This window comes from Gasterosteus aculeatus, chromosome 20 (assembly GCF_964276395.1).
Source record: "Gasterosteus aculeatus chromosome 20, fGasAcu3.hap1.1, whole genome shotgun sequence".
In the NCBI taxonomy this organism is placed as follows: domain Eukaryota; kingdom Metazoa; phylum Chordata; class Actinopteri; order Perciformes; family Gasterosteidae; genus Gasterosteus; species Gasterosteus aculeatus.
Window position 1 is genome coordinate 5,445,260 of NC_135707.1, and position 26,598 is coordinate 5,471,857.

General features: G+C 44.2%; 1 protein-coding gene across 4 annotated transcripts in view; it reads right to left on the reverse strand.

Moving 5' to 3' along the window:
* dgkb (diacylglycerol kinase, beta) overlaps positions 1-25,151 on the reverse strand; it is a 48,796-nt gene extending 23,645 nt beyond the window's left edge. The window contains exons 1-19 of one of the 4 annotated variants that reach the window (XM_040164832.2): positions 24,860-25,151; positions 22,871-23,018; positions 17,578-17,654; positions 17,035-17,055; positions 16,442-16,589; positions 13,932-14,069; positions 10,952-11,001; positions 9,923-9,997; positions 9,597-9,716; positions 8,939-9,056; positions 8,390-8,478; positions 7,912-8,028; positions 7,507-7,605; positions 6,810-6,911; positions 5,133-5,206; positions 4,521-4,595; positions 2,326-2,411; positions 1,696-1,785; positions 1,054-1,214 (exon numbers count right to left, since the gene is read on the reverse strand). In XM_040164832.2, coding sequence (XP_040020766.2) covers positions 1,054-1,214; positions 1,696-1,785; positions 2,326-2,411; positions 4,521-4,595; positions 5,133-5,206; positions 6,810-6,911; positions 7,507-7,605; positions 7,912-8,028; positions 8,390-8,478; positions 8,939-9,056; positions 9,597-9,716; positions 9,923-9,997; positions 10,952-11,001; positions 13,932-14,069; positions 16,442-16,589; positions 17,035-17,055; positions 17,578-17,654; positions 22,871-22,940 — 1,710 coding nt within the window. In that variant the 5' untranslated portion in view covers positions 22,941-23,018; positions 24,860-25,151. Of the gene's footprint in view, positions 1-1,053; positions 1,215-1,695; positions 1,861-2,325; positions 2,412-4,520; positions 4,596-5,132; positions 5,207-6,809; positions 6,912-7,506; positions 7,606-7,911; positions 8,029-8,389; positions 8,479-8,938; positions 9,057-9,596; positions 9,717-9,922; positions 9,998-10,951; positions 11,002-13,931; positions 14,070-16,441; positions 16,590-17,034; positions 17,056-17,577; positions 17,655-22,870; positions 23,019-24,859 lie in introns of all 4 variants that reach the window. The other 3 variants (XM_040164831.2, XM_078094640.1, XM_078094639.1) reach the window with 3 other exon arrangements.
* Between the last annotated feature and the right edge of the window lie 1,447 nt (positions 25,152-26,598).

Consider the following 26,598-nt stretch of genomic DNA (forward strand, 5'->3'; position numbering starts at 1 on the left):
AGTGCTAAAAGTAAGTGCCTTGGTAAGTGCTAATAAAGTGCTAACTAGTCCAGGTGTAGTCGGTAGAGGTGTTTCTAGGCTTTCTGCTGTCCCGATGTCATCGAGAAGCTCATCCCAACAATTCCCAGTCTCTGGTGTTAAAAGGATTGTTCCCCCTTTGTTTTATTGGCGTTGTTTTGCAATGTGTTATCGATTGTTACTGTGTATTTGCATCGTATGAGATGCTTTACAAATAAAATTACTGTCACTATATAAGCACTTTTGTTAAAATTGTATTGTGAGTAGAAAAAAAAGGTGGTGACTTTTTTTGATTTTTTTAAAGAATTATCCCTCTCCAAAAAGCTAATGGGTTGTCTGGCGCAGGGGGTAGAGAGGGTGTGCTGGGAAGCACATGGTTGATGGTTCAAGTCCTGACGGCCCCATGTTCTATGTGGGAAGTGTCCCTGAGCAAGAAACCTGACCTCTAATTGCTCCCCAGGGCAAAAAAAGGTAAAAAGCCATGGGTTAAAAATGTAAGTCGCTTTGGATAAAAGCGTCAGCTAAATGACCTCTGATGTAATGCAATGTAATGGGGGCGCAGATCTAAGCTGCTTTCTTTCTACTTGGGAGAAGAAAGTGAGACTCGAAAATAGAAAATAGACTACTATGAAGCAACAGAACATTGCAGCAGAGTTTTGAGGGTTATTTTGCGTTGTTTCTTTTGTCATTAGTACCTTAACGCCAAAATAAAATATAATATAATTTTTCACCTTTTTTGCCAAGAAGGCAGACTTTATTACTCCTCTCAACCTTGACATAAGCAGCGCAGACCAGATCCACTCAAAGTGTTTCTACTTTTCACAATAAAATAGATTTATAATATTCCTGGTGGAGTCTTCTGTGTCTCCGTTATGTTAAGTTCTTAAGACAGATCCTCTGGGGTCTTTTTTGTGGAAATACATAACTCCAATACTAGAAAACTTTAAGTATAAACCATTTAAATCTACTCTCGCTATGATTTAAACGAAAGACTATCCCCTCGGTGCCATGACTGTTGGCTGAAGTTGGACTCACCACTCCGATGGAGAAGTAGTTGTTTACGATGCTGTAAGGCACCGGGTCCCCTCGCTCCTCCTTGTCGGCGGGCGTGACGTCGATCTTCCAGCGATCGAGCATCATCTCTGAACTGTTCTCGATGTCGCGCGTTATCTTCAGGAGGCTCTCGCCCTCGTAGCCTCAGGGAAACAAACCATGAGGTGTGAGTCGCGATGAGGCGAGAATAAAGGCTTCCAAGCAGAGACGCGGAAAAGGGACTTACGATCAGAAATAATTGATGCTCCTTATAATCGCTCAATGTGTGTTTAAATAGCTTTTTAACAAAGAGCTAACAATGATTTAATTAATTTATCACTACAGCATTACATACTTTGTCCTTGGGAATTTTTGTAGTTTGAAAAAGGTCTTTTAATAAATACTGCCTTTGAAAATGCTTCTACTGGACTGTAAGCCATAATTAGTTGGTCGAGAGGTCCTTAATGGGTTTCAAACCCCTCAAATTGTAATTTAACCTTAAGGTCAACCAATCAAAAGATGAATGGCTTTGATAATCAAATTAAGACTTAAGACTAGAAACCGCGTCTTTCTTCTCAAAACCGGGTTAATGCCTGTTGAAATATTCACGCTTGGTCACTATGGACGTAATTTCTCTGTCCGTACCTCCTCCCCATCGCAGACATCTCGCCAGGTCGTTGCCCGTGCCGAGAGGAAGTATACACACGGGGGGGTTCCTGTCCAGGTTGGCCTTATCTGGAACAGCGGGACAAATATCACAACCCCACATATACCGAAGAGGGCCACACCGAGAAAACTCACAGCAAATACCTGCAAAGAAAGCATCAAATCATTTTTTGTACAACTCCAGTTGCACAGTCTATTTCAAGAGATGGTTATTACCTCTCTTCGTTTTGATTGATAAAAAATTGAGGCAATTTTTCAAAGCACGTTTTCAGAACAAGTAAATAAAGAGGTCCAGGTGTTTTTTCTCCTTTTCTCCCCTCAAATGATGGCTTGTTGTTTTCCAACACACGTAATCATCCCACTTTACCTCCCCTGAATACGCAGGCTCGGACGTAATGAAAAGCGTTTATGTACAGACCATAATGTACGCTTTACTAGCCCGGGATGAACAGCGAGCGGCGCCACTGGCTTTGGAAAATTAATAAAAAACAAATGCAATTTAAAGAAAGAAAAAGAAACAAAGCGGTCAAGCTCCACCACGTGGTACGTCATCGGCAGTATGAGTCGACTTTAGGAGGCCGAGCGTTAAATGTACGATGTGTTCTGTACCTATAAAGTCGAGGATCCAGCCCACAGTGCCGTCCCCTCCGCAGGCCAGCACTCTGAAATCAGCAACGTCTCTGAAGAAGTTCAGCCTGCAAGCAAACACAGTGGGCCCTGCGCGTCACTACAGCATCACGTGGGCTGCTTTAGAATGAACAAGAGTTGCTCAAAAACCGTGTGTGCTGATTCACAAAGGAGCTTTTCGTTTCTCTCTTTGTACTAACGAATTGTAACCCACATTGGTTTCTGCAGAGAGGCCCTGATCGGAGAGGGTAAGATTGTAATTGTTTATTCTAGAACCTTTATTCCTAACGTTTTATTTTGAAAACGTTTTACTTGGGAGTGTGTAATTAGTTAAATTTATTGCCCCCGCTTCCTCTTCAAGTGTTGAAAATTGTCACGCTCTCACACGTCATATTCTGCAACAAGTGGTGAGTGTCCTCTATTCTTTTTGCTCAAAGTCACGGATCGATCGGGTGTTGAAAGAAATGACAATTACTTTGGACGTATCAGCCTTTCACTCGTCGGTAAGAGAGCGTGTTAAGTGTTCACATGACGGATCCGTGTGCCGATCCTTTCCGTGAACCCCCCCTAATCCCACAAAACAACACATGTCGCACTGACAGTAACTCATTCGACGAGCTAGCCCGCCTGTTGGAGGGCTAATTGGATCATGACAGGCAATGTTCAGTCCAACTTCTTCCGTTCCTTCACAATAACAAAGCCCTAACCCAATGAGCCGGCCTCCGAGGCTCGTATGGCGGGTAAATGATTCGCTCAATTACTCTCCAACTGGGACCGCAAACTGCATTAGGCGCAAAACAGACGGCCGTGCACATGAAAGGCAACTTTGGGAGTATTTTAATACCAAGAAACAAAACACTTAATTTGCCGTGATTGCGTTAGCGAGGCTCCTAATTGACAGCTGGGCGCGTGCGGCTGCCTCGGCCTGCCGTGTCCAGCGGTGACCCGTCACCTCTCCTAATGTGTGCGGCGGGGCGTACACCTGACGGGACATTAACCGGGTTACGGCGGCCCGAGGTCATCTGGAATGCCGTCAGCTCCGGGTAGGGAGCTCCGGCTGCAGGCGACGTCTCGGAGGGAGGGGGTCATCAAAACCAGTGAGACACGAGGTCGGGCCCCCTTCGAGGAGGGTTGCGCGTCTCCGCTCTGCGAGCCGCACTGTGAGTGCGCGCTTCAGGTCTAATCAAAGCCAGACAGCGAGGCGGCACGGCGGTGCGCGGCCGTCCCTTATGTCGCGTGCCTGCCAGAGCGGCGAAGGGGCCTCACGCATGTAAATGATCCATTCATTGCCTTAATCACAAGACGCGGCCCATAGGAAGCCCGGACGCCTACAGCCCGGCGGTGAGCTGCTCGTCTGTATGCGCGAGCACACGTGGGACGGCGAGGAGCGTCGCTCGTCTGCCCGTCCGTCAGCCGCCGGTGTCACCCGCACCGGGGCGCTCCCACGCGGGGCTTATGCATATGGAGCCGCCGCTCCTTCGGAGGCCGCGGTACATGACGCCGTCGTCTCCAGGGTTGGTTACAAGCGAGCCGCCCTCATTTGTGGCGGCGCCACATGAGAGGAAGTGGAGGGTCTGATATTAAAAGGCCTCTCTTGCATGTGATGGAGGTTATTATGATTTGTATATGTGAGCAGCCTGTTTGTAAACAGAAGATCAGGAGCAGATTCTCCAGGATGTGTCTTTCTTTTCCCATTAATGTTATGATGTTTACGGCTGTTAACGCTTTTTAAGTTTAAAAATTCGGAGATCAATTAATAATGTTCTGCCTGAAAAACTAATATAAATTATTTTTTAATAGATTAACTCAAATAAATGAAAAGAAATAGAAAAGTGACTTTTAATCATGCAGTAATAACAAAATGATTTAATTTGATGTCATATTGTAATTTGACTGATTTTAAACTAAACATTCACATCCATGAGCAGGTAACACTTTTACTCAAAAGGGACAGTGTGGAAGATTTGGTGGCATCTAGTGGAGCCGGTGGAGAATGCAACAAGCTAAATGTAAAAGAGCGCTAACACTGATTTTTAAGAGTTAACCTTATCAAAACATTTATTTATATTTATTATATTCTGTCTCACATAAAAGACCTCGAGAGAGTTGCTACTTTTACTGTTAAACTAAATGCTTCAATGTGTATATTTGCACTTTGCTGTTACTGATCCACGTACCCTGGCATGGGTCCATTCTTGGCCAGGTTGTACACTTGCCTCGGGTTCAGAAGATACTGGAACTTTCTGTAAATCCTGCAGGAGGAAATATGTAGCGAAAGAGAGCGAGATCAGAGAAAGTGTAAACAATAAACCAAAACTTACAACGCAAACGTTTGAAGATTCAAGAGACATTCCAGGAATGTGGATTTAGTGTCACATTCTGTCCAAGCGGAGCGCGACACGGCGGCGAGCCGGGACATACCCAAAGACATACCCTGAAGGAGAAACCATTAGAAAGACTAATTCATTTTAATTTCAATTTCATTACATCAACTGGCTGAAGTCATATTTTGATCTCATAATTTAAACGAATGAGGGGCCGGCGTAATAAGGAGCGAATGAATATGCTTCAGTAATAACCCAATTAGCCCTGGGATAAAGACGGGGGACCGGCCGGGGTGGTGACAGCGAGCGGGGGCGTCTGTGGAGAGGTGAGGGGCGGTCGGCGCTGAAGTCCTCGTATCTTTTATTAATTGAAGTAAGTAAGTAGTAAGTAAGCCCGAAGCACCCTGTCACTGTGAGGAGCGGAGCTCCGGAGGCCTTTCTGGTCCAGGCGGAGGGTGTACTCACCTATCGCCCTGCTTCCCCCCGCTCTTCGGATTGACAAACACCAGCAGAGGATGAGTGCCCTCTATTGTTGTGATCTGAATGGGAGATGTCAAAACAAAGCGTCGGCGTTCGGAGACTGCAGGATGCTTCACAGGAATTCACTTTCAAGCCGTGTGCCTCAGACTTTTTTCTTCTTTTCTTTTTTGTTCCCGAGTCGACGGGGCACTTCCAGCCGCCTGATTCAATCGTAGCTTTCCCGTTTCATGGAGTGGTTGGAAGGCAAAGTGTGGGCGCGCACCACTTTCTTTGCCCGAGTCCAAATCTAATCTTGTGTTAATTATAGTATCTAATTATAAAAAGGAGAACAGTGATAAAGTCCTCAAAATAAATGTATTTCTAAAGCAACATTTTAGAAAATAAATCATTTAAATGTTCTTTTTCTCACTAGAATATTTTTAAAAATCCCGTGGAAAGAGAAAAAGCAATGTGATGTATGTCAATTCGAGTTCGAAAAAAAAAAATGCTTGGTATACATTTTGTTTGAATTAACTCAAACAAGCGTTATAGGGCAAATGTTTCATTTATTTAAAATAAACTAGAGTGTGACTTGTGACAGTTTTTGTACAACAACGGAGCTCGAAGATATCACAATACTTTTAGTTTTAGTCATTTTATCAGATTTGTCAAAAAAATGAAGAATACCGTATGCCAAATATATCACTCAGGTTGAATGATATTGTGCATCTGCTCCGGGTTTTCTCAGAAGTTATGGCTGCAAGTGATAGCGGATGCAGGCCGGGTTTCAGTACAGCAGAACAACCCATCCATCCCTCAGCCGATCAATACCCTCAAACTGATGAATCACGATTGACGATTCCGTCCTAATAGTCCTTTGTCACCGCTTCCTAATTGGCGGGGCAGTTTGTCACGTGTGTGTGTGTGTGTGTGTGTTGCGCTGGGAAAAGGCGCCCGTGGTGCCGAAGGGCCGGACTCACAAAGCTCTAATCCCGCCGGAGTCCGGCCCCCTTCGTGCGACAACTGGGCCCGCACTCTCCCTGACACAGATGAAGCGCTTAACTCCCCCTGTCTGCTTTCCCAGCAGGCCAAGGGGGAATTAATGAGCTCCCTGTCCTGTCCGGAGTGATCCATTACTTCCTGTAATTATAAATAATAATCTGGATTATTACGCTGGTTAGCCGGCGAGAGGCAGAGATGGATGTGCCGGGGATGTGATTCATCATATTTCTCTCTGGGCCTGGCGCAGACGAGCAGTCGCCACAGACGTCGCCGGCTAACAGATAGTAAGGGAGGGGGGGCGGCTGGGGGTCCGAGCTCTGCTGCATGATACCGATTAGCGGCGTTCTCGTCACATGACCAGCTGCAGAGGTTCACTTCAAAACAAAAGGTAGTACAAATCGAGTAATGAATGGTGAGTTTCGGGTTAAAAAATGTCGGGTTTAAACATCTATTTGGGATTATGTTTCATATTTTTAACATCGCCACTGGCTCCTCTTTATGTTGCAGGTCCTTTTATTCACCTCAAATCAGATATTTTTAAAAGTTCCTGCTTCAGACGGAAAGGTGGATTGTGTCCTGCACTGATCAGCCGATAAAGTGGGGCGTTATTTTTATTTTATTTATTTCTGTTAACCCTCCCGACAAAAATACAAATTGACGATCAGGACTGACAACACGTACCTGGAGTCCTTGGCCGTCCACTGTGACGGAGTTGGCTCTCTGCATCTTCCCTCTGCTCGACTGACTGCACCGCGAGTCTTTCCTCAGCGTCGACTGTCTCTCCTGGGGGTCAAAGGTCAAACCGCGGACACATGCATGAGGTGATTTCCAACACGGAGGAAAATGCATCTTTAACTATTTATTACACAAATGGTAAGAGAGGAATTGTACTTTGCAAATCAAACTTGAAACTATAAAGATCTTCTCTGTGCATTATTCTTTTTTTTTTTACTGTTGTTGAAGCCTGTATTTATTGCCGTAGCCTCCCAATAATGTATACTGTACACGCAGGAGGTTACCTGAAAATAGCTTTTTTTAATCTGGTTCTGAATCTGGTTTAAATTAGTTTATAAACAGATGCTGATTTTCAGAGCAATTGCTGCTCCATTTGAATAAAACCTTTCAAGATCGCTGTTGTCTTCTGCCGATCTATAAGTCAAAAGAATCATCTTTATTTTAGAGATGCTTCTTGATTTTTTTAGTTGCACTCTTTTCCTGTGAAATGGACTTTCTACCATTTTCTTAATAAAAAAATAAATAAAGCTTCGCCATTTGAGCGCCCAGTGGGAGAAGGGAGGCTGACGATTGCATCCTCGGGTGACACGGTGTCAAACCAGGTTAGCCTCCGTCGGCCATGCTGACCAGCAAGGAGCCTTACCAGGACGACGGGGCAGATGGAGCTGGGGGGCAGGATGTGGTCCTTCAGGGGTCCGCAGTCACACTCTGGTTTCACGTGGGAGGCACACTTGTTATGGAGCTGCAGGTCGGGGGCGCCGGGGCGCGGGGGGGCGCAGCAGTTAGTTAACAAACAAACGCACACGTTAAGGTTTGCATGCGCGTTCGAGGACTCATTTGCGTCACGCGCGTCTTTTGCTTGGGTTTAAATTTCTAGCAACTCGCAACAACAAACAAGTGTTTTCGGGGTGTAAATTGGTGGGATGGCTTGTGAGGCAGCCGAGGTGCAAAAAACAAAACCCCCCAAAAAAAAAAAAAAAAAACGAAGCAAGAAGCAGTGGGAATATAATGAGGAGGTGAGCTGCATCTCCTCGGGGGGGCGGCTTACCGTGATTTGACACCACACACAGTGGAGCCCGGTCAGGCCCTGGTAACACTTGATGGTTTTGTGACACTTGTCACACTTGGTGGGGCAGTTCCCTTCCACCCAGAAATGATGCATTACCTGCGGAGAGAGGGAGAGGCGGCGTGCAGGGAGGGAGAGAGGTGAGAAAAGACACACGGTGCAGAAAAACAAGACCTATACAAAGGCACAAGTGACACAACAATTAAAGAAAGCAAGCCGGAGAGAAGACAAGCAAGAAAGGAAAGCGAGAGAGAGAGAGAGTGGGAGAAGAAAAGCACAGCAGAGAGCCAGAAAGGCCCAACAAACGACGCCGTCTGTCTGTAAAGCAGACCCGTCCTGGCGATTAGCCATGCCTAGTAGCAGATTGAGTTGTTTTAATTCCTGCAGAAGAAGAGATGCCCTCATCCTGAGCACCGCTGAGCCGAGCGTGCCCACCGCTAAACACTCCAATCCGACGCACCTCTGGGTTTTTCTTGGTCTTGACGTATGTTTTGATGCAAGACGGCGGAGCGCGAGCCACGCAGCGCTCGTGCACTGTGTACTTGCAGACTGGGGGAGGGGGAGAGAAAAAAGCAAAAACATTTTAATTCAAGACTTTCAACTAAGAGTAATTTAAAAGGAGCGCAGAGGAGAGGAGAAACGACAACAACGACAGCAGCAGTGCTACGAGTGCACCAGGACTTGAGTAATGTTTGCTCAAGCCCTGGTGCAAGAACAAGTGCTACATAAGACACCATCATTTGTGTAATGATATTTCATCTCCTTTGATTAACAGATTAACGGTTGAAGCTTTTTGTAAAAATGTGCTTTATTGTTTACACAAAGTGTAAAAAGGTGAATTCATGTATTTCCCCGTCACATTATAATAGTAACAATATCATTTCACAAACATTCAAAGTTGATGAAAACAGGACCGAAACGTATTCTACACATCAAAAGTTGATAATAAGGTAACACCTACATTTCAAGCTGTAGGCTTAAAACAAAGGGCTAGTTTCAGTTCACTCACATGAGCAGCAGAGCCCCTGCTTCCCCAGTCCGATCAGCATGTTGAGACACAGGTTACAGTAGGCCGGCTTGTTGAAGTGCTTCAGCCTCCACACGTGCTGCCCGTCATCCTTGACATTCTGCAGGCAAACACAAACATTTTGAATTGATTGAATGATTGAGCGCTTCGTTACATGTTTTTATACTCTGACGGGAGAATCCTCGGCTCATGTGTGTATCATTGAACTCGTGTTGTATTCTTCCAGTTCTTCTGGCTGGTGGGACAAGTTTTGCTGCCTTGCCTTGGTAGTAATTTCCATTCATAAAAAATGAAACAAGAAGGGATTTCCGCCGTTGCCTGTCTAATGGTTCCCTCTAGTGGAAGGATTATGAAATGATGAATGTGTGTGAATCGATTACGTGTTCAGATATGTTGATCCTTTTGTCTAATATCAAATGAAATATTAACATTTCCCATCAGCAAAAAAACGAGAGAGCAAACGTTTACCTTGTGACATTTTTTCAGTTTTTCCAAGCGTGGTATGAGGCCGATGTAAATGTATCTCTGACAGCTCAGATGCGACATCTTGATGTTACAAATGTTTCGACAATTCGTCAGTCGCCTCAATAAGTGGAGGCGAATAATCCCGGGTGCTGCGGGTCGTCCTCCGTGGACTCACCGTCTCCAGGCCCAGCAGCACCAGTAGCGGGATGGTGGTCATGCCCCCCTGGATCCACTCCTCCAGCGACACCGTGCCATCGTGGTCGTAGTCGATCTCCTGCATCATGTCCTGGAGGATCTGCGTCGATACGTCAGAAGGCGAGAGGAGGAGGAGGAGTTTGTGAGCAAATTGGAATGGTTAGCTCCTCTTTGGGTTCAAAGTTCACTTTTTTAGTTATCATTACTTAGCGTTAAAAGTAATTGTTGTGATGAAAAAGGAGTGGGGAAACCAGCCGAGAGGTTTTCTAAACTCCCATCATTACTTCTGCTGACTGGGTGTCTTACTGGTTTCAGCTCGGTCACGTCCCATTCCAGGTACTCGGCTACATGCATCATCTGGGAGATAATGTGCTCCAGCTCCTGCGGTGAGACACAAGACAGTCAATTACAGGGCCCCCCCCCAAAAACACAGTGTTTACCTTTCCTGCGTACCGCAGCCTCCCGGGCTAAGTGCCCTTGGCGTGAATAGACTGACGGGCAGCGCGTAATAGCCGGTTGGAAATGTCACTGTTCCACACCGGGAAAAACAAAAGGCAGCGTGGGAGGAGCTCCGAGGCCGATGGCTTAATTACAATGGTTTTGATCTTTTGGAGGGGGATGTGGGGGGTATTATTAACCAGTGGGATACTAAATCACTATGATGCACTTTGGACTTCTTTGAGATGTTGAAAGCAAATAAAAAAGGGCTTATTATTGTTTTAATATCTTCTTATGACCAGATTAAATCAATATCTCTATACCCCTTTTTTTGGAAACTCTCCAGTCTCCTTTCCTTACGCTCTCCATCCTAGCCAATAATAGCATATATTACCCCTCCACCCACTTAACCTTCATAAACACTTTCTGTATGTAGACAAAGCACCAATGTTATGGTATAACATGTAATGTGAGCAAACTGACTATATGCTTAAACTATTTAACCCTCGCTTCAAGTACAACGTAATTTGAAAAATAACAAACTCCTCTTAGAAAGAATAATATTCAATGGAAAAAAGCTCCTCACTTGTGATCCTAAATGTAATGTATTTTAGTTTTGCCTGTAAATCTGACAAAACAAGGCATCACATTGGGACATTTTCACCATCATTTCATATCTATTATGTAGAAATAAAACAACAGATAATGGGACACATTTTCCTCTCAAGCCTTGGCTCTGATGCTCATGAACGTAATTAATGTTTTAAAAACATAAAAGTTCTCCAGCAATTAAAACATCCCCACAGTGCATATTTAGGGCCGCATTCAGTGAAACAATGTGTCCTCTCAACAAAGACCTTCAGGTGACGGTTGTTGTTAAAGAGGAGAAATATTTACCGAGCTGTCCAGGGACCCGTTTCCATCGGTGTCGTAGAGGCGGAACATAACTGTGGACAGAGAAAAGAAACGGTCAAGCTGCGGCATCACCGCTCGGTTCTCTGCGGCCTTTGAAGTGAACTTTAAAAGGCCGTTATTGGCCGGTGAAGCCGCGGCACCTTGGCGCCGTAAAACAGCTTTTATTTCCTCTGTGCCAAACCCAGATCTCTGCAGTTGTTTGCATCTGAACGTTGCAACTTCAAATGGCCCCCAATTACCAAAGGCGTCACCATGGAAACCGACGGCTCCAGCATCAAGGGACGATATGGATTTCTGAACGTCACATAGACGCGACGGCAACAACAACTTGACCTGGCTTCAGAGCGTCTCCGTGCCAATGTCTACACCCTTAACCAACACCACCATCCCTCCTCCGCCCTACGGCTTGCAGGCGAGCGCGGTCGAGGTGCAGTTGGCGGCGGGCGCTGCTGACATCACGAGGAGTTGACGTCAGATGTGCGGTCCGTAAAGCCACTAACGAGGAGCTAAGTGCCAGTTTCCTAAAGGGGGGAGGGGGTGACCTTTTGGGGGGTAAAAGGAGGGGAAGTGATGCTGGTGTCTGGCGTTGGGTGTCGGGTGTAAGGTGATGGTGTCACGAGGTGGCGCTTGCGGAGACCCAGAGAGGTAATAAAACGCTAAAGATGATGGGGGCTGTTGGTAGCCTCTGTCCGCAGTACAAATGGGTTGGACAGAGTTTCTTCTGGGACTTTTCTCATAAAAAGAAAATAAAAACTGGATTCATTAAAGCAACACTTTGTAACTTTTATATATCTGCTTAAACTGACATTAAATCCTGACAATCGCATATGGGATGAATAATCTGTGGGGGAACGTAACCATTCTGCAGCCTCCTATCAGTGCTCTTAAAGGCTCCTCCAGAATTCCACCCTCACCAAAAACAACCAATCACAACAGAGCAGTCTCCGATCGAAGTCCAGCAACACGGGTGAATATCAGCTCTGTTGGGGTAAAGGCTACACAACAACTAAGATAAAGCTAAAAGCTAAAAATAATGGTCGTATTTTATTTATACAACCAAATATTTGATATAAATTTCAACTTCTGTATTTGTTTACTTATGTTTATCTGTTACCAATTTTTATCTTTTTCTTTGTTTGTCTGTTTTCTCTGTCTTCTGTGCTTATCCATTTGGAATTCCCTTATTTTTGTGTGTAACTTTCATCTTTTACTTTTTTATGGTGTTAAATAACATTAAAAAAAAGAAATGAAACAATTAACTTTCTCTCTCTGGTGACACCTTGAGTTGCTGGTACATTCTTATTAATATATAAACAGGTTTACTTCTGCCATATTCTCCTTTAAACACTAATTTAAAATAAATTCTTGAAACAATGGAAACGGCACTGCAGCAAGATAACACAATTTCCCCCCACAGTTGGTTCTCTGGGCCCTTCTAGAGTTCATAAATGTGTTGTTTCTCACTGCAGACACATCAGCTGAGAAAGCCGAGTAGTCCTCAAGCCGACCAGCAGAGAGAGCCGTCTCCTCAGAAACAACAACAACCGAGTGCATCGGCGAGAGCTGAGGACGCAGGCGGGAAAAGCTCAATGAGACGTGGGCCACAGTTCAGATGTGCAGACACAGGCAGCATCAGTTGAATTATTTATTCACCCGCGTGCTTAATGAGTTCTACGCTACTCAATAATTCAACAGATGGATGAGAATTACAGGAACACTGAAAAAACTGATTAGGTGATGTTACGGAATTAATAACGGATGTGATAAACACAATTAAGAGAGATAAACTCTCTTTAGGAATCTCTTTAGAGAAGCTAAACGAGGCGCTGCAATGACCAAAAGAGAAAATGGTGATGACAATTCTAAATAAACGATAAACGCCAACATTTGTTGGAGGCTCAAAGAGCTGATTTCAGTTAAAACTAAATTAAATTGAATGTTATTGCTCACCACCAGAGAAAACCAAAAGAAACAAACAAACGTACAGAGGCTGGCCAACTCCGCATTTTCCACGCTGGTAGTCTAATTCATTTTTGATTAAAGATTCAGAGGGTTTGGAAGCAAACAGGAAACTATAAAAAGGGATGAAACTGATGGTGGCCGATGCTGGTAAGTAAACAAATATATTTAGCATTGCGCTTAATCTATAGATAGTGAAAAATAAGTCCCACATTTACACTATGCATCATTTCAAATCAATGTCATTTTGAATTTTTTCTTAAACGCCTATCCATTAATGAGATAATGCCTCCAAACGGTTGACAACATGCAGCCGGCGGCTGTCAGCTACCACAACATCCATACATGGAAAACAAGTTAATGATCAAACAGGTATTCTTCCCAAATGGTTCTATCTATCTATCATACTGCGGGTAACCATAGCAACAGTAGTTCTTCCGGGTGCTGCATGAACAGATCATACCGGCCCAACCACACAAACCAACTTTCCTTTCATTAGTGGCCGCGGCATGAGCGCCGCATCACACTGGCTGGTCCCTTAATATATCAGCTTTAAATATTAACGACCTCCACTCCATCCATTATTGTCTTACATCACAGAGGAAAACTATTTTCTAGAACCCTTGCTGATGATAACACGCTGATTCTGGGCTGGAGACACAAGTTCTTCCTGACGTCCGGATAACTTGATTGGCTCATCCACTGCAGGCATAATAGGACCCGGCAAACGGAGGCGCCTGACTAGGGCGGGCCAACCTGACAGATTTTATGATTTATGTATAAATTATATATAAAAAAAATGATAAAATGTTTTCCTCCCCAAAATATTAATTACTCCCAACTTCCATCCACCCGCTGCGGTTTCGGCCTCCTGACCACTGACATTAACTCGGCCCGTCGATGTCTCAGTCGTTGGTTCTTGCCTGATTTTTCTACCTGCATCACGTCACTGAATGGCAGAGAAGTGAGCAGAGGGGCCCACGTGATCTGGGTCGACACTCACACTCCAGCTTGTCCTCGGGACGCCCGCCCTCCAGCAGAGAGAGGTAACACACGATGTCCTTCAGCTGCACCGTCTCCAGAGGTGGGGGCGGGGAGGCGGTCCTCAGGGGGGTGGAGCTGCCTTTGATCAGCTTCAGCCCTGCAGGGGGACGGAGGAGAAAGGTCAGAGCATCCTCCGCGACGCCTCTAATGTCGGCCCGGTGACCCGCTGGCTCGGCTTCAGTCACACGGGGTGATTGTTGGCGGGCGGCAACAAAAACGTTTAATTTCTAGCATGGACGAATTTTTGATTTCATAAATTCGGGCGGGGGCACAAGTATTTTTAATAAAACGCAAACTTTTTCAGTTCACTGTTTTTTTTTAGTAGTTCTTATAGTTTTCTATTGCTAGGAGCTTGTGTGTGGGAAATAAACCGTTAGCGACAGCGGTAGCTGCCGCGGTTTTTGACTTTTTTCAGTTACAGGGCTGCTTGTGACAGAGAATATGTCCAGTAACACAATCTCTTACACAATTCACACAACACAACTTACACAATTATAGCTGACGTGACCCAGGCAAAACAAACGCCCAACTTACAGTGGCAGAGTAACATGGACTCCTCGAGTCCTCGGCAACTAGCAGGCCGGTTTACAACCCGATGAAGTGACAGCGGTGACGGCCAATTACACAAGCAACAGCACAACCAATCGAGGAGCTTGTGGGCGGGTCTAAACTAAGCGAAAGCAGCTTCAGCTTGAGCGGCCGTTTTTCCGCTTGGTCCTAGTGCTTGACCCGTCTCTGTTTACCATGTCGTAACTTTGTTTTTGGACGGTAAAAACAGCAGGGGACAAAAACGGCCTTTTGAAATATTTGAACCAGGAACTTCATGATTTAAACCAAGTTAAAGGAATAAGGGGTATCTGTAGTATACAGTAATCACCGTCAGTACCTCAGAGTAGAGGGACATCATTCATGAATCATTCATCACTACCACGCTATCAAGTCCGTGCGTACGTCCAGCTGCAGCATTCTAAAGGGGCTTTTAAGGTGAAATCAACTGTTTAGTGTGTAGTGGTTCTCTTATCTGTGTTTGGGGTGATGGGAGGCCTTACTGATAAAACTGGATCAATGAGACCTTATCAACACACACACACACACACACACACACACACACACTCCAGCACTGCCCTGATTCAGGTCATCACGTGCTAAATGAGTGAGTGTACTCGGTTTTTATACACTACAGATTTTACCTTTACTTGAAATGGTTTAGTAGAATTTACAATGACTGTGTAGAATATTTGGGTATCTTAGTTCTAATCAGGTCACAATATTCGTTTCGGAATAAGAAATTAGTCCAGTTTACTGACACAAATTTACTTTTAAGATGTGATTGATGGATTTCTTAACTCTAGGGAAAAAAAGTGACTAGATTATATTTCATTCCTTGCTAAGCTGCATGTCAAGTATTGAGTCCCACTGCTGCTTGGACACAAAAAAGCAACCTCACTTTTTACAGTCAATGTGCCGCTCAGTCTCCGCGGGGAGCGGCCTTCAATGCTTCCACTCACTGGGGAACTTTATTCTCTTTCATAATACACTCCTCTGATCTCCTGTGCGGGTCTGTCTCTGCTGTAGTAACCGCACGGGTAAAATGAAAAAAGAAAAATGGAATAAAAGGCAATCCCATTATTTTAATTGCAGTATGCATGCTTTTTTTTACCTCCTGTAGCTCATTATGCCTGCAGCAATCATCAACCAAATGAGCAAAAACTGCACATGACTTTCAACAGACAGAAATGAGTCTCTATCATCAGTGAGAAAGGACAACTCGGTTTTCAGCCATTGCTTGTGTTCCATTACCACCTGCAATTCATGCAAAGGCTAATATGAGCGCTGTACGTGCATTCATCAAAGGCACTGAACAAAGTGTAAGAAGCTCTGAGAGACTAAAACACAACTAAAGTGTCAAAGTCGATGCAGATATTTGAAAACATATATCAGGCCAAAATCATGTAGGCCTTTATTATCAATATTATTATTCGCTATTATTCAAATTGGCCATTTGGCTGCAAGTACAAAGGCTACTATTTCAACTGCACATCTCCGTGTTGTTGACATCCAAAAGAGAGCAGAATTTTCCCTTTAGTACCAGTGACTCATCCATCACACCAGAACGAGATATTAGTACAAATGCTGTAAACAAACAGAACCGCAGCCAAGACAATTGGCAGCCGCTACACTACAATCTGCTTTGTGTGCCAGAGGTCTGAGCCTGGCAGGAAATCTGTTATCATGTAATGGGCCCCAAAAAACTGACAAACAAACCAAAATGGTTCTGCTTCGACACAAAGACAGTAAAGCATCCCCTCTTTCAAATCAAGACTGAGTCACTGCTGTGAGGGCGTGGAACGAGGGACAAACCAGCCGTCCATCAGCAACAACAGCAGTAATCAGTAACCACACAACACCAGGACGCCGCGCTAACAGCTCCCGGGTTTGTTATGGTGAAGACTTCCTCGCTACACTCACCAGAGACTCTGGGTTTGTCAGACGATGAGGGACCGGGTTCGGGTCCCTTGTTGCTGAACGTCATGAAGAGGTGTCGGCAGAACTCTTCGGGGAGTTCGCTCTCCAGGAACGTCTGCATGAAGACCTTGAAGCCGTCAAAGTCAATGTCCTAAAAAAAAAAAAAAAAACAGTTCCGAAAAATAAGAGTGTGTTGTTGGTCACGAGGAGCTGCAGTCGCCTTGAGGGCTTCAAAGGAACACAGATGATTTTTAAGACGAATGGTGGTTTGTTTGAGAGGGAGGGGTTTGAATCTGATCTTTATCAAAAATTCCTTTTGCAGATTTCTTTCTCAGAAAGATGCCTTGTGTGGTTTAGGCTGTGGGCGAGTGAAGGGCTATTTCAGAGGCTCTCTGCTTACGTCTGTTTCCATCGGACTCTCAGGTTGCCTGATTGTTTGATTCTGTTAGTTGTTAATTGTTGTCTTCAAGAAACACATTCAAGATGATATAATATTTCACTGTTTGTGTGAATAGATCATTATTCTTATCAAAACTAGAAACAACAAGAAACACTGAACAAAACACAGCAACAACGGATCAGAGAGAAGAGATTACCTGGCTGAGGATGTCCTGCTTCTAAACATGTAGCATTGTAGAAAGAAAGAAACCCATCATGTTGATGGAGGTCGTGCAGTTCTCATGTCCTAAATTGTGCTAATAATGCTCACTCCACCTGTGCATGAAAAAAATCCTAAAGACATGATGTCTGTGAATGCTCAGTGACTGTGAACTCTCTTTATTAAGTTCTCACTATATAAAAGGATATTATAACTACCATGGAAAAAATATTATTAATATGCATGCATAGTTATTTCAAAATTAGTATATTGAATAATACACAAAGGGAACCTGTTTTATAGTATGCGTTTCTATTTGAACACAGACTGTTAAATTGAAAGATAAAATAATTCTTGATTCACACTTTTAAAGTTGAATACAAAAATCCAGCCTTGAAATACAGTAAGCATGATGATTTAAAATTAAAAGCTGAAATGGCAGCTTGGTTAAAAATAGGTTTATGAAGCAGACCAATAGCAAAGTAGGGCTCAAAGCTCAATAAACCATGTGTTATATAATAGGAGTATAAACGGCACGTACCTCCTCTGGATTGTATTTAGCCAACACACCATCTCCATGGAACTCCTGCAGCACATCCCTCAGCTTCTTGGTCGAGTCTGAGGAAAACAAATGGAGGGCAGGTTACTATTTTTCAGCGTTGTGATGGCTTTGTGTTTGGAAAGTTTACATTGGAATGTATATTTGACATTCCTTTACAAAACAAGTTTGATTTGTGCTTGCATTCATTCTCCACCAAGTGGTGAGGCTTATTTACGGGTATGGATTTTCTGCAGAAGACGTGTGCACCCTGATGTCTGCAGAGAGACACGCAGCCCCTCGGTAGATTGGTTCATTCGCTTTCCTCCCAAGAGCGAGATGAGAAGACCCAAATCAATATACTACCCGTGCAATTTAGACAGGCCCTTTAATTCAGTGTCCCACTGTTATGGTTTTTACAACCATCCTTTTTTGAAAATTGACATTAAGGACCAAAGGACGAAACTAAACTACTACTAATACCACCAACACGACCCACTGAGGACAAACATTGTTTAGCCTAGCATGACAGCTAGCTTAGCGCTGTCCAAAGTGGAAAACAAGCAACTCATTGACCAAGTTGACTAATCACGCTGCATCTATTACTGTTTAACGTGTTCACAGGAAGGAATACAAGTTGAACATGCTAACGTTAGCTAGTTCAAGCACAAGTCAATGTGCTAAGCTAGCTAGCTTCATTCCGACCCCGGCTCTGTATCTAGTATTTTTGACAACTGGAAAAACAGAAAACAAGCCGGAAACGCAATATATTATCATCTTTTAAATGAATATGGTGAAATTGCTAACAAACACATTCACACAGTTCACTCTCCTTTGATTAGACACTAAACTACCCAAAGCCCAAATTAACTTTTTTAAAGAATATTTTGGAGTTTCAAAAAATAGATTATATTAAGTTAGAATATTTACTTTACTTCACAAATTATTATGTTGATTTGGCCCTTTTGTGACACCGTTCACTGGGAACAGAGATTTTCTGCAATAATTACCACATGCTGCAGAGCATTTATAAGTCCTGCCGTTAAATCCATTTGCCGCGCAACAGAAACCAGGTTGTAAATGTTACAAAAGTCAATTAAGATGTAAAATTTGTTCAAATGCACTTGAGGGCCCGGTTCATCTCTCACACACACGCTTGCTTAAATTAGCGCTCCACATTAGTCACGCAGTGTTTCACCTGTTCACTGGCTTAATTAGCACAGGATGTGGATCCCTTGCTCTCATAAAGGTACGTCTGCTTCTCGAGCAGCTCTCCGACGTGCCGTCGTACTAACGGGGCCGACCGTGAGGTTCATGGAGCCGCTCAGCACGTGGCTGATTGATAAGCAGCAGGTGCGTCGGTAGGTTTTGGCCTCGTCGGTAAGAAGGTGAAATAATATCTTTTCACAACCAGTAAACTTGTAACTTGTAAACTATGTAAATTCACTAGCTTTGGTTAGCAACTCTTCCTGATATATGTTTCCACTGATACATATTGTCACGCCAATGTTTCAAATACCGTACCTTGGTCAGTGACGGGGTGTCAATACCCAGCCTTGCTTTTGTAAGGTAACAAAAGCAAGGCTGGGTGTTTGGGTAAATTGGGGTTTTTGCAAGACGCAACAACTGACATGACGAATCGAACAGCGGCCACCTGGGTCTGAGTGTCTACTAGTGACGCAGGAATGTTTATATTGGAGCACTGACCCAGCTTTGGAATATGAGGAATGGCGAATGTCCAGGTAAAGCAAAGAAACACACGATACACACAGCATAACTTACCTTTAAACCGTGCAGAAGTACATTATGCAATAGTGCAAACAGGCCGTTAGCAGCACATGAGTTATGTAGAAATAACATCAGAGTCAATATGAACACACTGTTCCCTGATGCAGTCATTCTGCGTTCAGTGCAGCTGATGGTGATGTTATAATGGCTGCTGTCCTTCATCCATTTAGAATGTTTAAACTCCTCTTGATGGGATTTTGTCGGTGGTAGCATTGCGCCGCCTCCTGCGCTAATGGCTCTGTACCTTTTGATTCTTCAAGAAATAATTGCTTCACATTGGAGTGTGTCATCATCATTATTGACGACCGATACATATTAGCGCGCCGTCCATGCAAAACCATTTTGTGGCAGAGTGATAATGAATCCTCTGATTGCGTGTCACGTTCAACATGCCCAGCGGGATTACAATGTGTTCTCTATCGGGGTAATTATTTAAGCATTGTGTGGCACACAGCGATCACAGGGTGAGCCTCGGTCAATGTTTTTCTAGGTTCACGTATATACAATAATGAGTTTTTTCCCTCTAATTGTCCCTTTGTGAAGCAGCACTCTGTGATACACCTTTTAGCAAAATGTATCAGTTGAATAGAAACTAATTGTTGTGAGGCAGATCTTGGGTGCCACAGCTATTAAAATGTTATAAAAAGCGTGCGGCGGCTAGCCTTTAATGAGAAGGAAGGGAGAGATACAGTAGGAGGCGAGATGAAGGGCGAGACGAGGAGGGAAGGCGAGGCAACGTGATGCTCGTTGTTGCTCCACGGAGGATGGGATATTTTATAACCTGTTGCTGCGCAGTGCACAAAGAGTCGCCTCGAGCTCGTTGAAACATGATTATCCAAATCCGTCTAGCGTGCACACACACACGCACACACACACACACACCAAGGCTTAAACTCTCTCCTTCCGCCTCACTTTTTATTTCATTCCGCTTTTTTATTCCCTCACAAATTCACGATACAGCGCTAAGCACCATGTCCCTGGGACATTTGGTTTAATACGTCGAATTCATTAGCGTCCACAAAAAAACAAAAGAATCAAACTCATAAATACACACAAAAAGAACAAAAAAACAGAACCTAATTGCCTTCTAAGTGCATCTGCCGGAGAGAGCAGGGGAGTGAGGAACAATGTTGTCACGAGGCACAGAGCGAATTAAAGGTAGAAATGTTAGAGAAACAAGACGTCCACGGTGAAAAGGATTCATTATTGATATTCATACTCGCTGCAGCGGTTGAAACGCCTCGAAGATGTTGTGTTTGACACGGAAAATAGCTCTAAAATGTATTCTGCCGCGGGTTGCAGGAAGCACTTAGGAATCCCAAGAAAGTCGGAGCACCTAAGGACTCCGGTTCTGATCCACTGTTAGTGCCGTTGTCTGTCCACGAACGATTAAAAATCTGCCCAAGAAAAAACGGTCGTGTAGGCGGTGCGCTGAAGCCCCCGCGGTTGGCCCGACAGGCCTCGTCATATTTTCCGTCCCTGGTACCGTTTGAAATGATGAAATGTGTCAACATCTCGGAGCGGAACATAAACTCCGGGCGTCCAGAGCGCAGTCTAGTGAGCAGGGGAGCCATTTGTTGAGGCTGCGAATGAATCATTCAGAGCCAAAGCGGCGACACACGCAGATTAAATGCTTCGGCTGCTTCAGCTTCCTACCTCGGAAAGACAAACATCGCTGTGCAACGTCAACGCTGCATCATTAGAAGGGCAAGAGATGTTTGAGATTAAGAGTCCGGTCGTGCTGCAGTCGCACAGAGGAGCACTCTTGTCTTTAACTCGTGGGGATTGATGCCATCAGAGAGAAGTCGTGTCTCGTTCTGTTAACGGGTCCCAGAGCCGAGAGGACGAGTACAGACGATGTGGCAGCACAAATCAGCTTGGTGTCAATTTAAAGAACAAATAAACAATTGATGGAGTGAAAACCCAAAACACCAAAATAAATGTCTCAGTTTTTAAAGCAAGATGAGGTGCGATAAAATGATAATAATCGGAAATACAATTCACCTCAGCCAATGGTTCAAGGGTAACCTCACACAAAGAATCTAGCAAGAGCTAGAATAACATTTCACTCTTGTTTTAACCTAAACCTTAGTTTTAGTTATCACCTTGTAAAATGTGCTCTGCTTGTCACAAGCTCAGTTTGTCTCGGGCTTAACGCTGGGCCGGTCGTGTGAAGTCAGCCTCCAAAACCTGTTCGTAAAAATGTATACGAAACTCTTGAACATACTAATTCGTAGTGATACATACTAAATAAATACGGACTGCAACTGATGACGTCACCCTATTCAAAGTGATTGGGGACCTGCACCCGTAAACACACTAAAAAATAAACGTGTTACGATTGCATTTTTAACGAGAAATCAATGTTAACTTGTAAGAATAGAATACTAACCCTAACCCCCTCAAAAAATCCAACATGGCAGAGAGACGTTCACTCAAGAATCCGACATGGTCCGCCATGTTGTTCACTCAAGGGGCGTGGTTAACCACCGCCAGTTTGTATGTATTGTTACGAATTTGTATGTTCAAGATTTTCGTATACATTTTTACGAACAGGTTTTGGAGATCACGTTGGTGAAGTGGACGTCTCAGAGCTTTTTTGTTTGAGCGCTGTTTCCAACTGCCTTCAACAGTTATACAAGGTTAACAGGCCATAAAACCCAAACAATGAGCTGAAAGTACCAACAACTCGATAAGAGACGAGAGGAAATGTATTCGTCTTTGATCTTTTTCTGAGGGTTTCTGTCACGACAAGCAAACCCCTTTTATATTAAATTTTGTGGGATTAAACAACGCTGACAGTCAGGACCTCTAGCAGCGTTACCGCTGCAGCAGCAGCAGGTAACTACAGCTCTGCAGACACCTCAGGCCTCGCCAGCACCAAACTCAACATCACAGTAACAATTGCCAAGTTTAGCTGTAAAGACATGCGACCCTACAATGTGGTTGAAAATCCGGGGTTCTGTGAATTGATCCAAACATTGTGTAATTATTGTGTAATGTTTACATTGAAAATTGCACTTGATTCAAATAAAAGGTTATAATATATTATATTATATATTAATATATTTGCTATTAATTGTTCTTTGCTTGTTTATAATATCCATAATTAATTTCCTTACAAGAAACAACAGGGAACTTTGCCTGCACTGTCCAGTAAAGTTACTGAATCGATTTTAAGTCACTGAATCGAATCGAATGGTTCTAAATGAACCCAGATCATCAATGAATCGAATCGTTACACCCCTAATTGTTAGTTTAGTAGCAGTAAGTCCCTAAAAAGGAGGTCTGCTTTGTTCTGCTCAGCAGGGGTGGCAGATTTAAAAATGAGATTAGGAGTCAAACAATATTTGCAGCAGATGTTGATTTGGGGCTGAGCATCTTGAACAGCTGCAAGAAAAGTCCCCATGATAATGAGACTTCCTCGGAGAACATGATGACAGACATGCAGAGAGACCTTCTTCATCACAGTCAGACTCCAACGAAGAGAATACCCCCTCCTACTTACACTGAGTGTACTCCTGGAGCAGGGCGAATTCAGCCGGGGTCAGCGTGACCCATTTCTCCTGCCCGCTCATCGTGCTCAGACCTCGTATCTCCGTCCTCTGAGCATTCCCTCGTGCCTCCGTCAGCAGCACACTGCGGGGCGTCGCACGCTGGAAGACAACAGCAGACATCAGCCCGTCGGCCCCGGATGAGACACCCCACGATGCCCGTGAAAATGAGGACGCATGGGGAGGAGGAGACGCATTTTTCAAAGTCAGTCTGACATGTCATATTTCTCCACTCTGCAATTTCTCCTCTCAATGCCGCGCACGAAAAGACCAAATGCCCAAAATGTCCCCGTGTCTGTTGATTGATTCGATGCGAAGACTTGACATTTCAGGCTTGTTTGTCAGCCAATGTTGGATAAAGCCAACGTAAAGAAACCCCATCGTTGGAAAACCACGCAGTTCTTAATACAAATGCAACAAAAAGAAAATACATCAAACAGGATTAAATCCCGCTATAGGAAGTGAAGCAACACCCATGAAGCACCGTTAGCTGCGTCAGCACCGTTGGCATTGTTTGCAATGGCGGTGCCGTTAGGATCGTCGGCTCCTAGCTGAGACAGTTATGTTATAGAGTTGTGAAGGTGATTGCTCAAACACAGATATGCTCTTAATTTCACATTTCACATGTTGGACCTCTATGCAATTTCAGAATTAAAAATCTCTAGAAGAAAAAGAAAAAAACATGGGCGGATTGTAAACACATGAACAACGTATCCAGGGTTAGGGTTCCAGTTCCAGAGCTGCACGTCGACCTCCATCATCATGACGGAATGATGCACTTCACCAAAGGCAAACTACAGAACAATCAAGTAAATCATCCAAAACGTTAATATGTATTCCAGGGTTTACAGGTTACTGGATCCTCCATCATATCAGAAGGTGGAAAACATGACTCACCGATATTTGTCATTAGATAAAAGCAAAGCAAAGCAAACAAAAGATGTATTAGTACACTGTACTGATCACAGATCTTTAGATTTATTTGACCTTGCTTTCCCTTTTGGACAAGTGTGATTAGCGTAATTGCACGTTGTGTGTGTAGTAACTCAACTAGACATCTGTTTGTGTGTGTGTGTGTGTGCTACATTACCAGTGAAGTGTTTTGCCGCAAATGGTGGATCAACAAGTGGTCACGTTCATTCATGTGGAGGATGGATTTGTTCCTTTGCATGCAAATAATAAGCATGATGCACGTACAATATAATATGAGTGAGGTATACATTTATCTTAATTTAGTTTGGCCTTGTGTGTGTATGTGTGCCTGTGGTCAAGTGTGTGTGTGCATATCCATGCTGTAATACATGAGCAGGCAACTATCCCTTGGTGCCATGTCTTACCTTGAATAAAAGGGTAATTCTGTGAACAAAAGCAGTATAACTGATGAAGGGTAGAATCACTATTTTGACATAGACTTCATAGAAAAGGGGATTGAACGAGATGTGCAGCCAGCGGTGTGTTTCTGTGTGAACACGCTGGCTGCGTGGGAACCAGCCTCCCTCGCAAAAACTTTGATCTGCCGCTGGAGCTGCAACTAGAATACGCTCTGTCTTATCAAATATTTTGCCCGGGCGGGAAAAAAGAAGACGTAAAGCTCTGAAGAGAATCTTTGTTTTGAGTCAAATCCCAACACGATGACACCACATCTGATTTTGGCACCGTTGTGTATACGTGTGCGGCGTATTCCTGCTGTGCCTTGCTCTAGGGTGTCCACACAAAGGACTGGCATCCTTTCATGGACCAGAATCCATTTTCACACCATCACCAGGTCCACCTCATAGTCCTACTGCATTCAGCATGGATCTGTGCGCTGCTACGCCACAGAACACAGAAGATCCAAGCACAGAGACCACTGATGCAGTGACACACACACACGCACATTCAGAAGACATTGGCCAGTGCGACACGCCACCATCAACGAGATGCGGATTCACCATGAAGCTCACCTGCTGCAAAGCCGGGGTTTACCGCCAACAGAGCGTGAGGGGGTGGGGGTGGGGAGGAGTCCTCCGGGCAGATGTTTGCAGATGAAGCTCCTCTGTCACACCCGCCCGCCGTGTTCTGTCACCTGCGAGGGCAAAAGTGGGAGTTGGTAATCAGCTGGAGTGTAAAACCCTGTTCATCAAGGAGAGGAGACGATGGAGCAGCAGCCCTCTGCGCTGCATGTCGGTGTATGAGTATGTGGAGGGTTGCTTGTTTTCGCAGTGTCTGGTCAGAGCGGCATCGCCAGGGATGTGTAGCGCTGAGAGAGAGAGAGAGAGAGAGAGAGAGAGGGAGGGAGGGAGGGGGGCACTGCACTGCCTGCAATCATCAGTTTCCATACTCCCGCTTGCTGGCGTCACATCTCTCCATCCCTCCCCCCTGTCTCTCAGGTCCTCTCTCTCCACGCCCCCCTGAAGACAAAAAAGAGAACCTCGAGGTCCGAAGCTCTCTTACTTTCTCTCGGTCTTCCTCATCTCTCTTGTTACTACCACACCCCCCCCCCCCCTCCCCCTTCACCCTCCCCCGTCCCCTTCCTTTCACACCGTCTCTCCTTGGCAAACCTCAGCCTCAAACCTCAGTATTAGTATTCAACGAGACAGGCGATAAGTGCAGCAACCTGTTGGATGCCCCGAGGGGGCTGAGAAGAGGGCGGGAAAGAGAGAAAGACGAAGACACGAGAGGGAGGGGGTTCTTCAGAAAGTGAATGATGGGAAATGGAGACAAAAAAAGAATGAAAGAAACAGTATGAAGATCAAGCAGGTGAACAGGACGAGGTGGTGGGGGAGTTTTTTTTTGTACCCAATTTCTGTATCTTCCCCATTTGGTTTTCTGGGAACATCAAGGAGATGGAGAACATTCACACCCACAGGAAGGACACTGCCATGCTTAACAATGAGAGCAAATGCCTGTGTGGGTGTGTTGAAATCTCTTAAAAATCTATTGAAGATGCAAAATGATGATGATTCCAAAATGTCAATATTACACAACTGTGCCCAGAGTGAAGGTTAGTCCAAAAAGGGAGTGGGAGGGACTTTGGACACAGACAACAAAACATACAGAACAATGGATGCTACTCTGCACCTTTGCATTAGACATAAACCACGAGGAAGTCCATCCAATATGACCATTTATGAGTCCACTGTGGAAGAGTTTTAATTGGCATTAGCATGTGTATTACCCTCCTTTGGATCTGCACTAGCTTGAGAGGTGTTGCTCATCTTCCATTTATTTGTTTTCTTCATTTGATTCCAAATAATAAAATCTCACTGAATTAAATAACCTTTTGTTTGCATAATTAGATTTCTAGGTGAAAGTGGTGCTCGAGGCAACATGTGTTCATCCATCATTAATATTCCAAACTGTGTTGTTGACATTTTAGGCAGTTATCGGACACTCGTATTAACACAGAGGTGTATAATGAGTGCAAATGTGGAAAAAAATGTGGAAGCTCAGATTCTTTGGCGGCCTCGCTTTTAACAATCAATAGTACTGAGGTCAGGGGCTGGAGACACTGCATCGACACATGAGATGGAAGAAATCTCACCAGCGTAAAAATAACAAAAGAACAAAGGAGAAGAGTACGAGAGCATTTTAGTAATGGACAGTTAAATTAACATAAAAGAGGTAAATAAAGTTAAAAATAAATAAATAAATAAACAATTTGAATTTAGTGTTTAGGTGTATGACCAAACTGTAAAAAGAC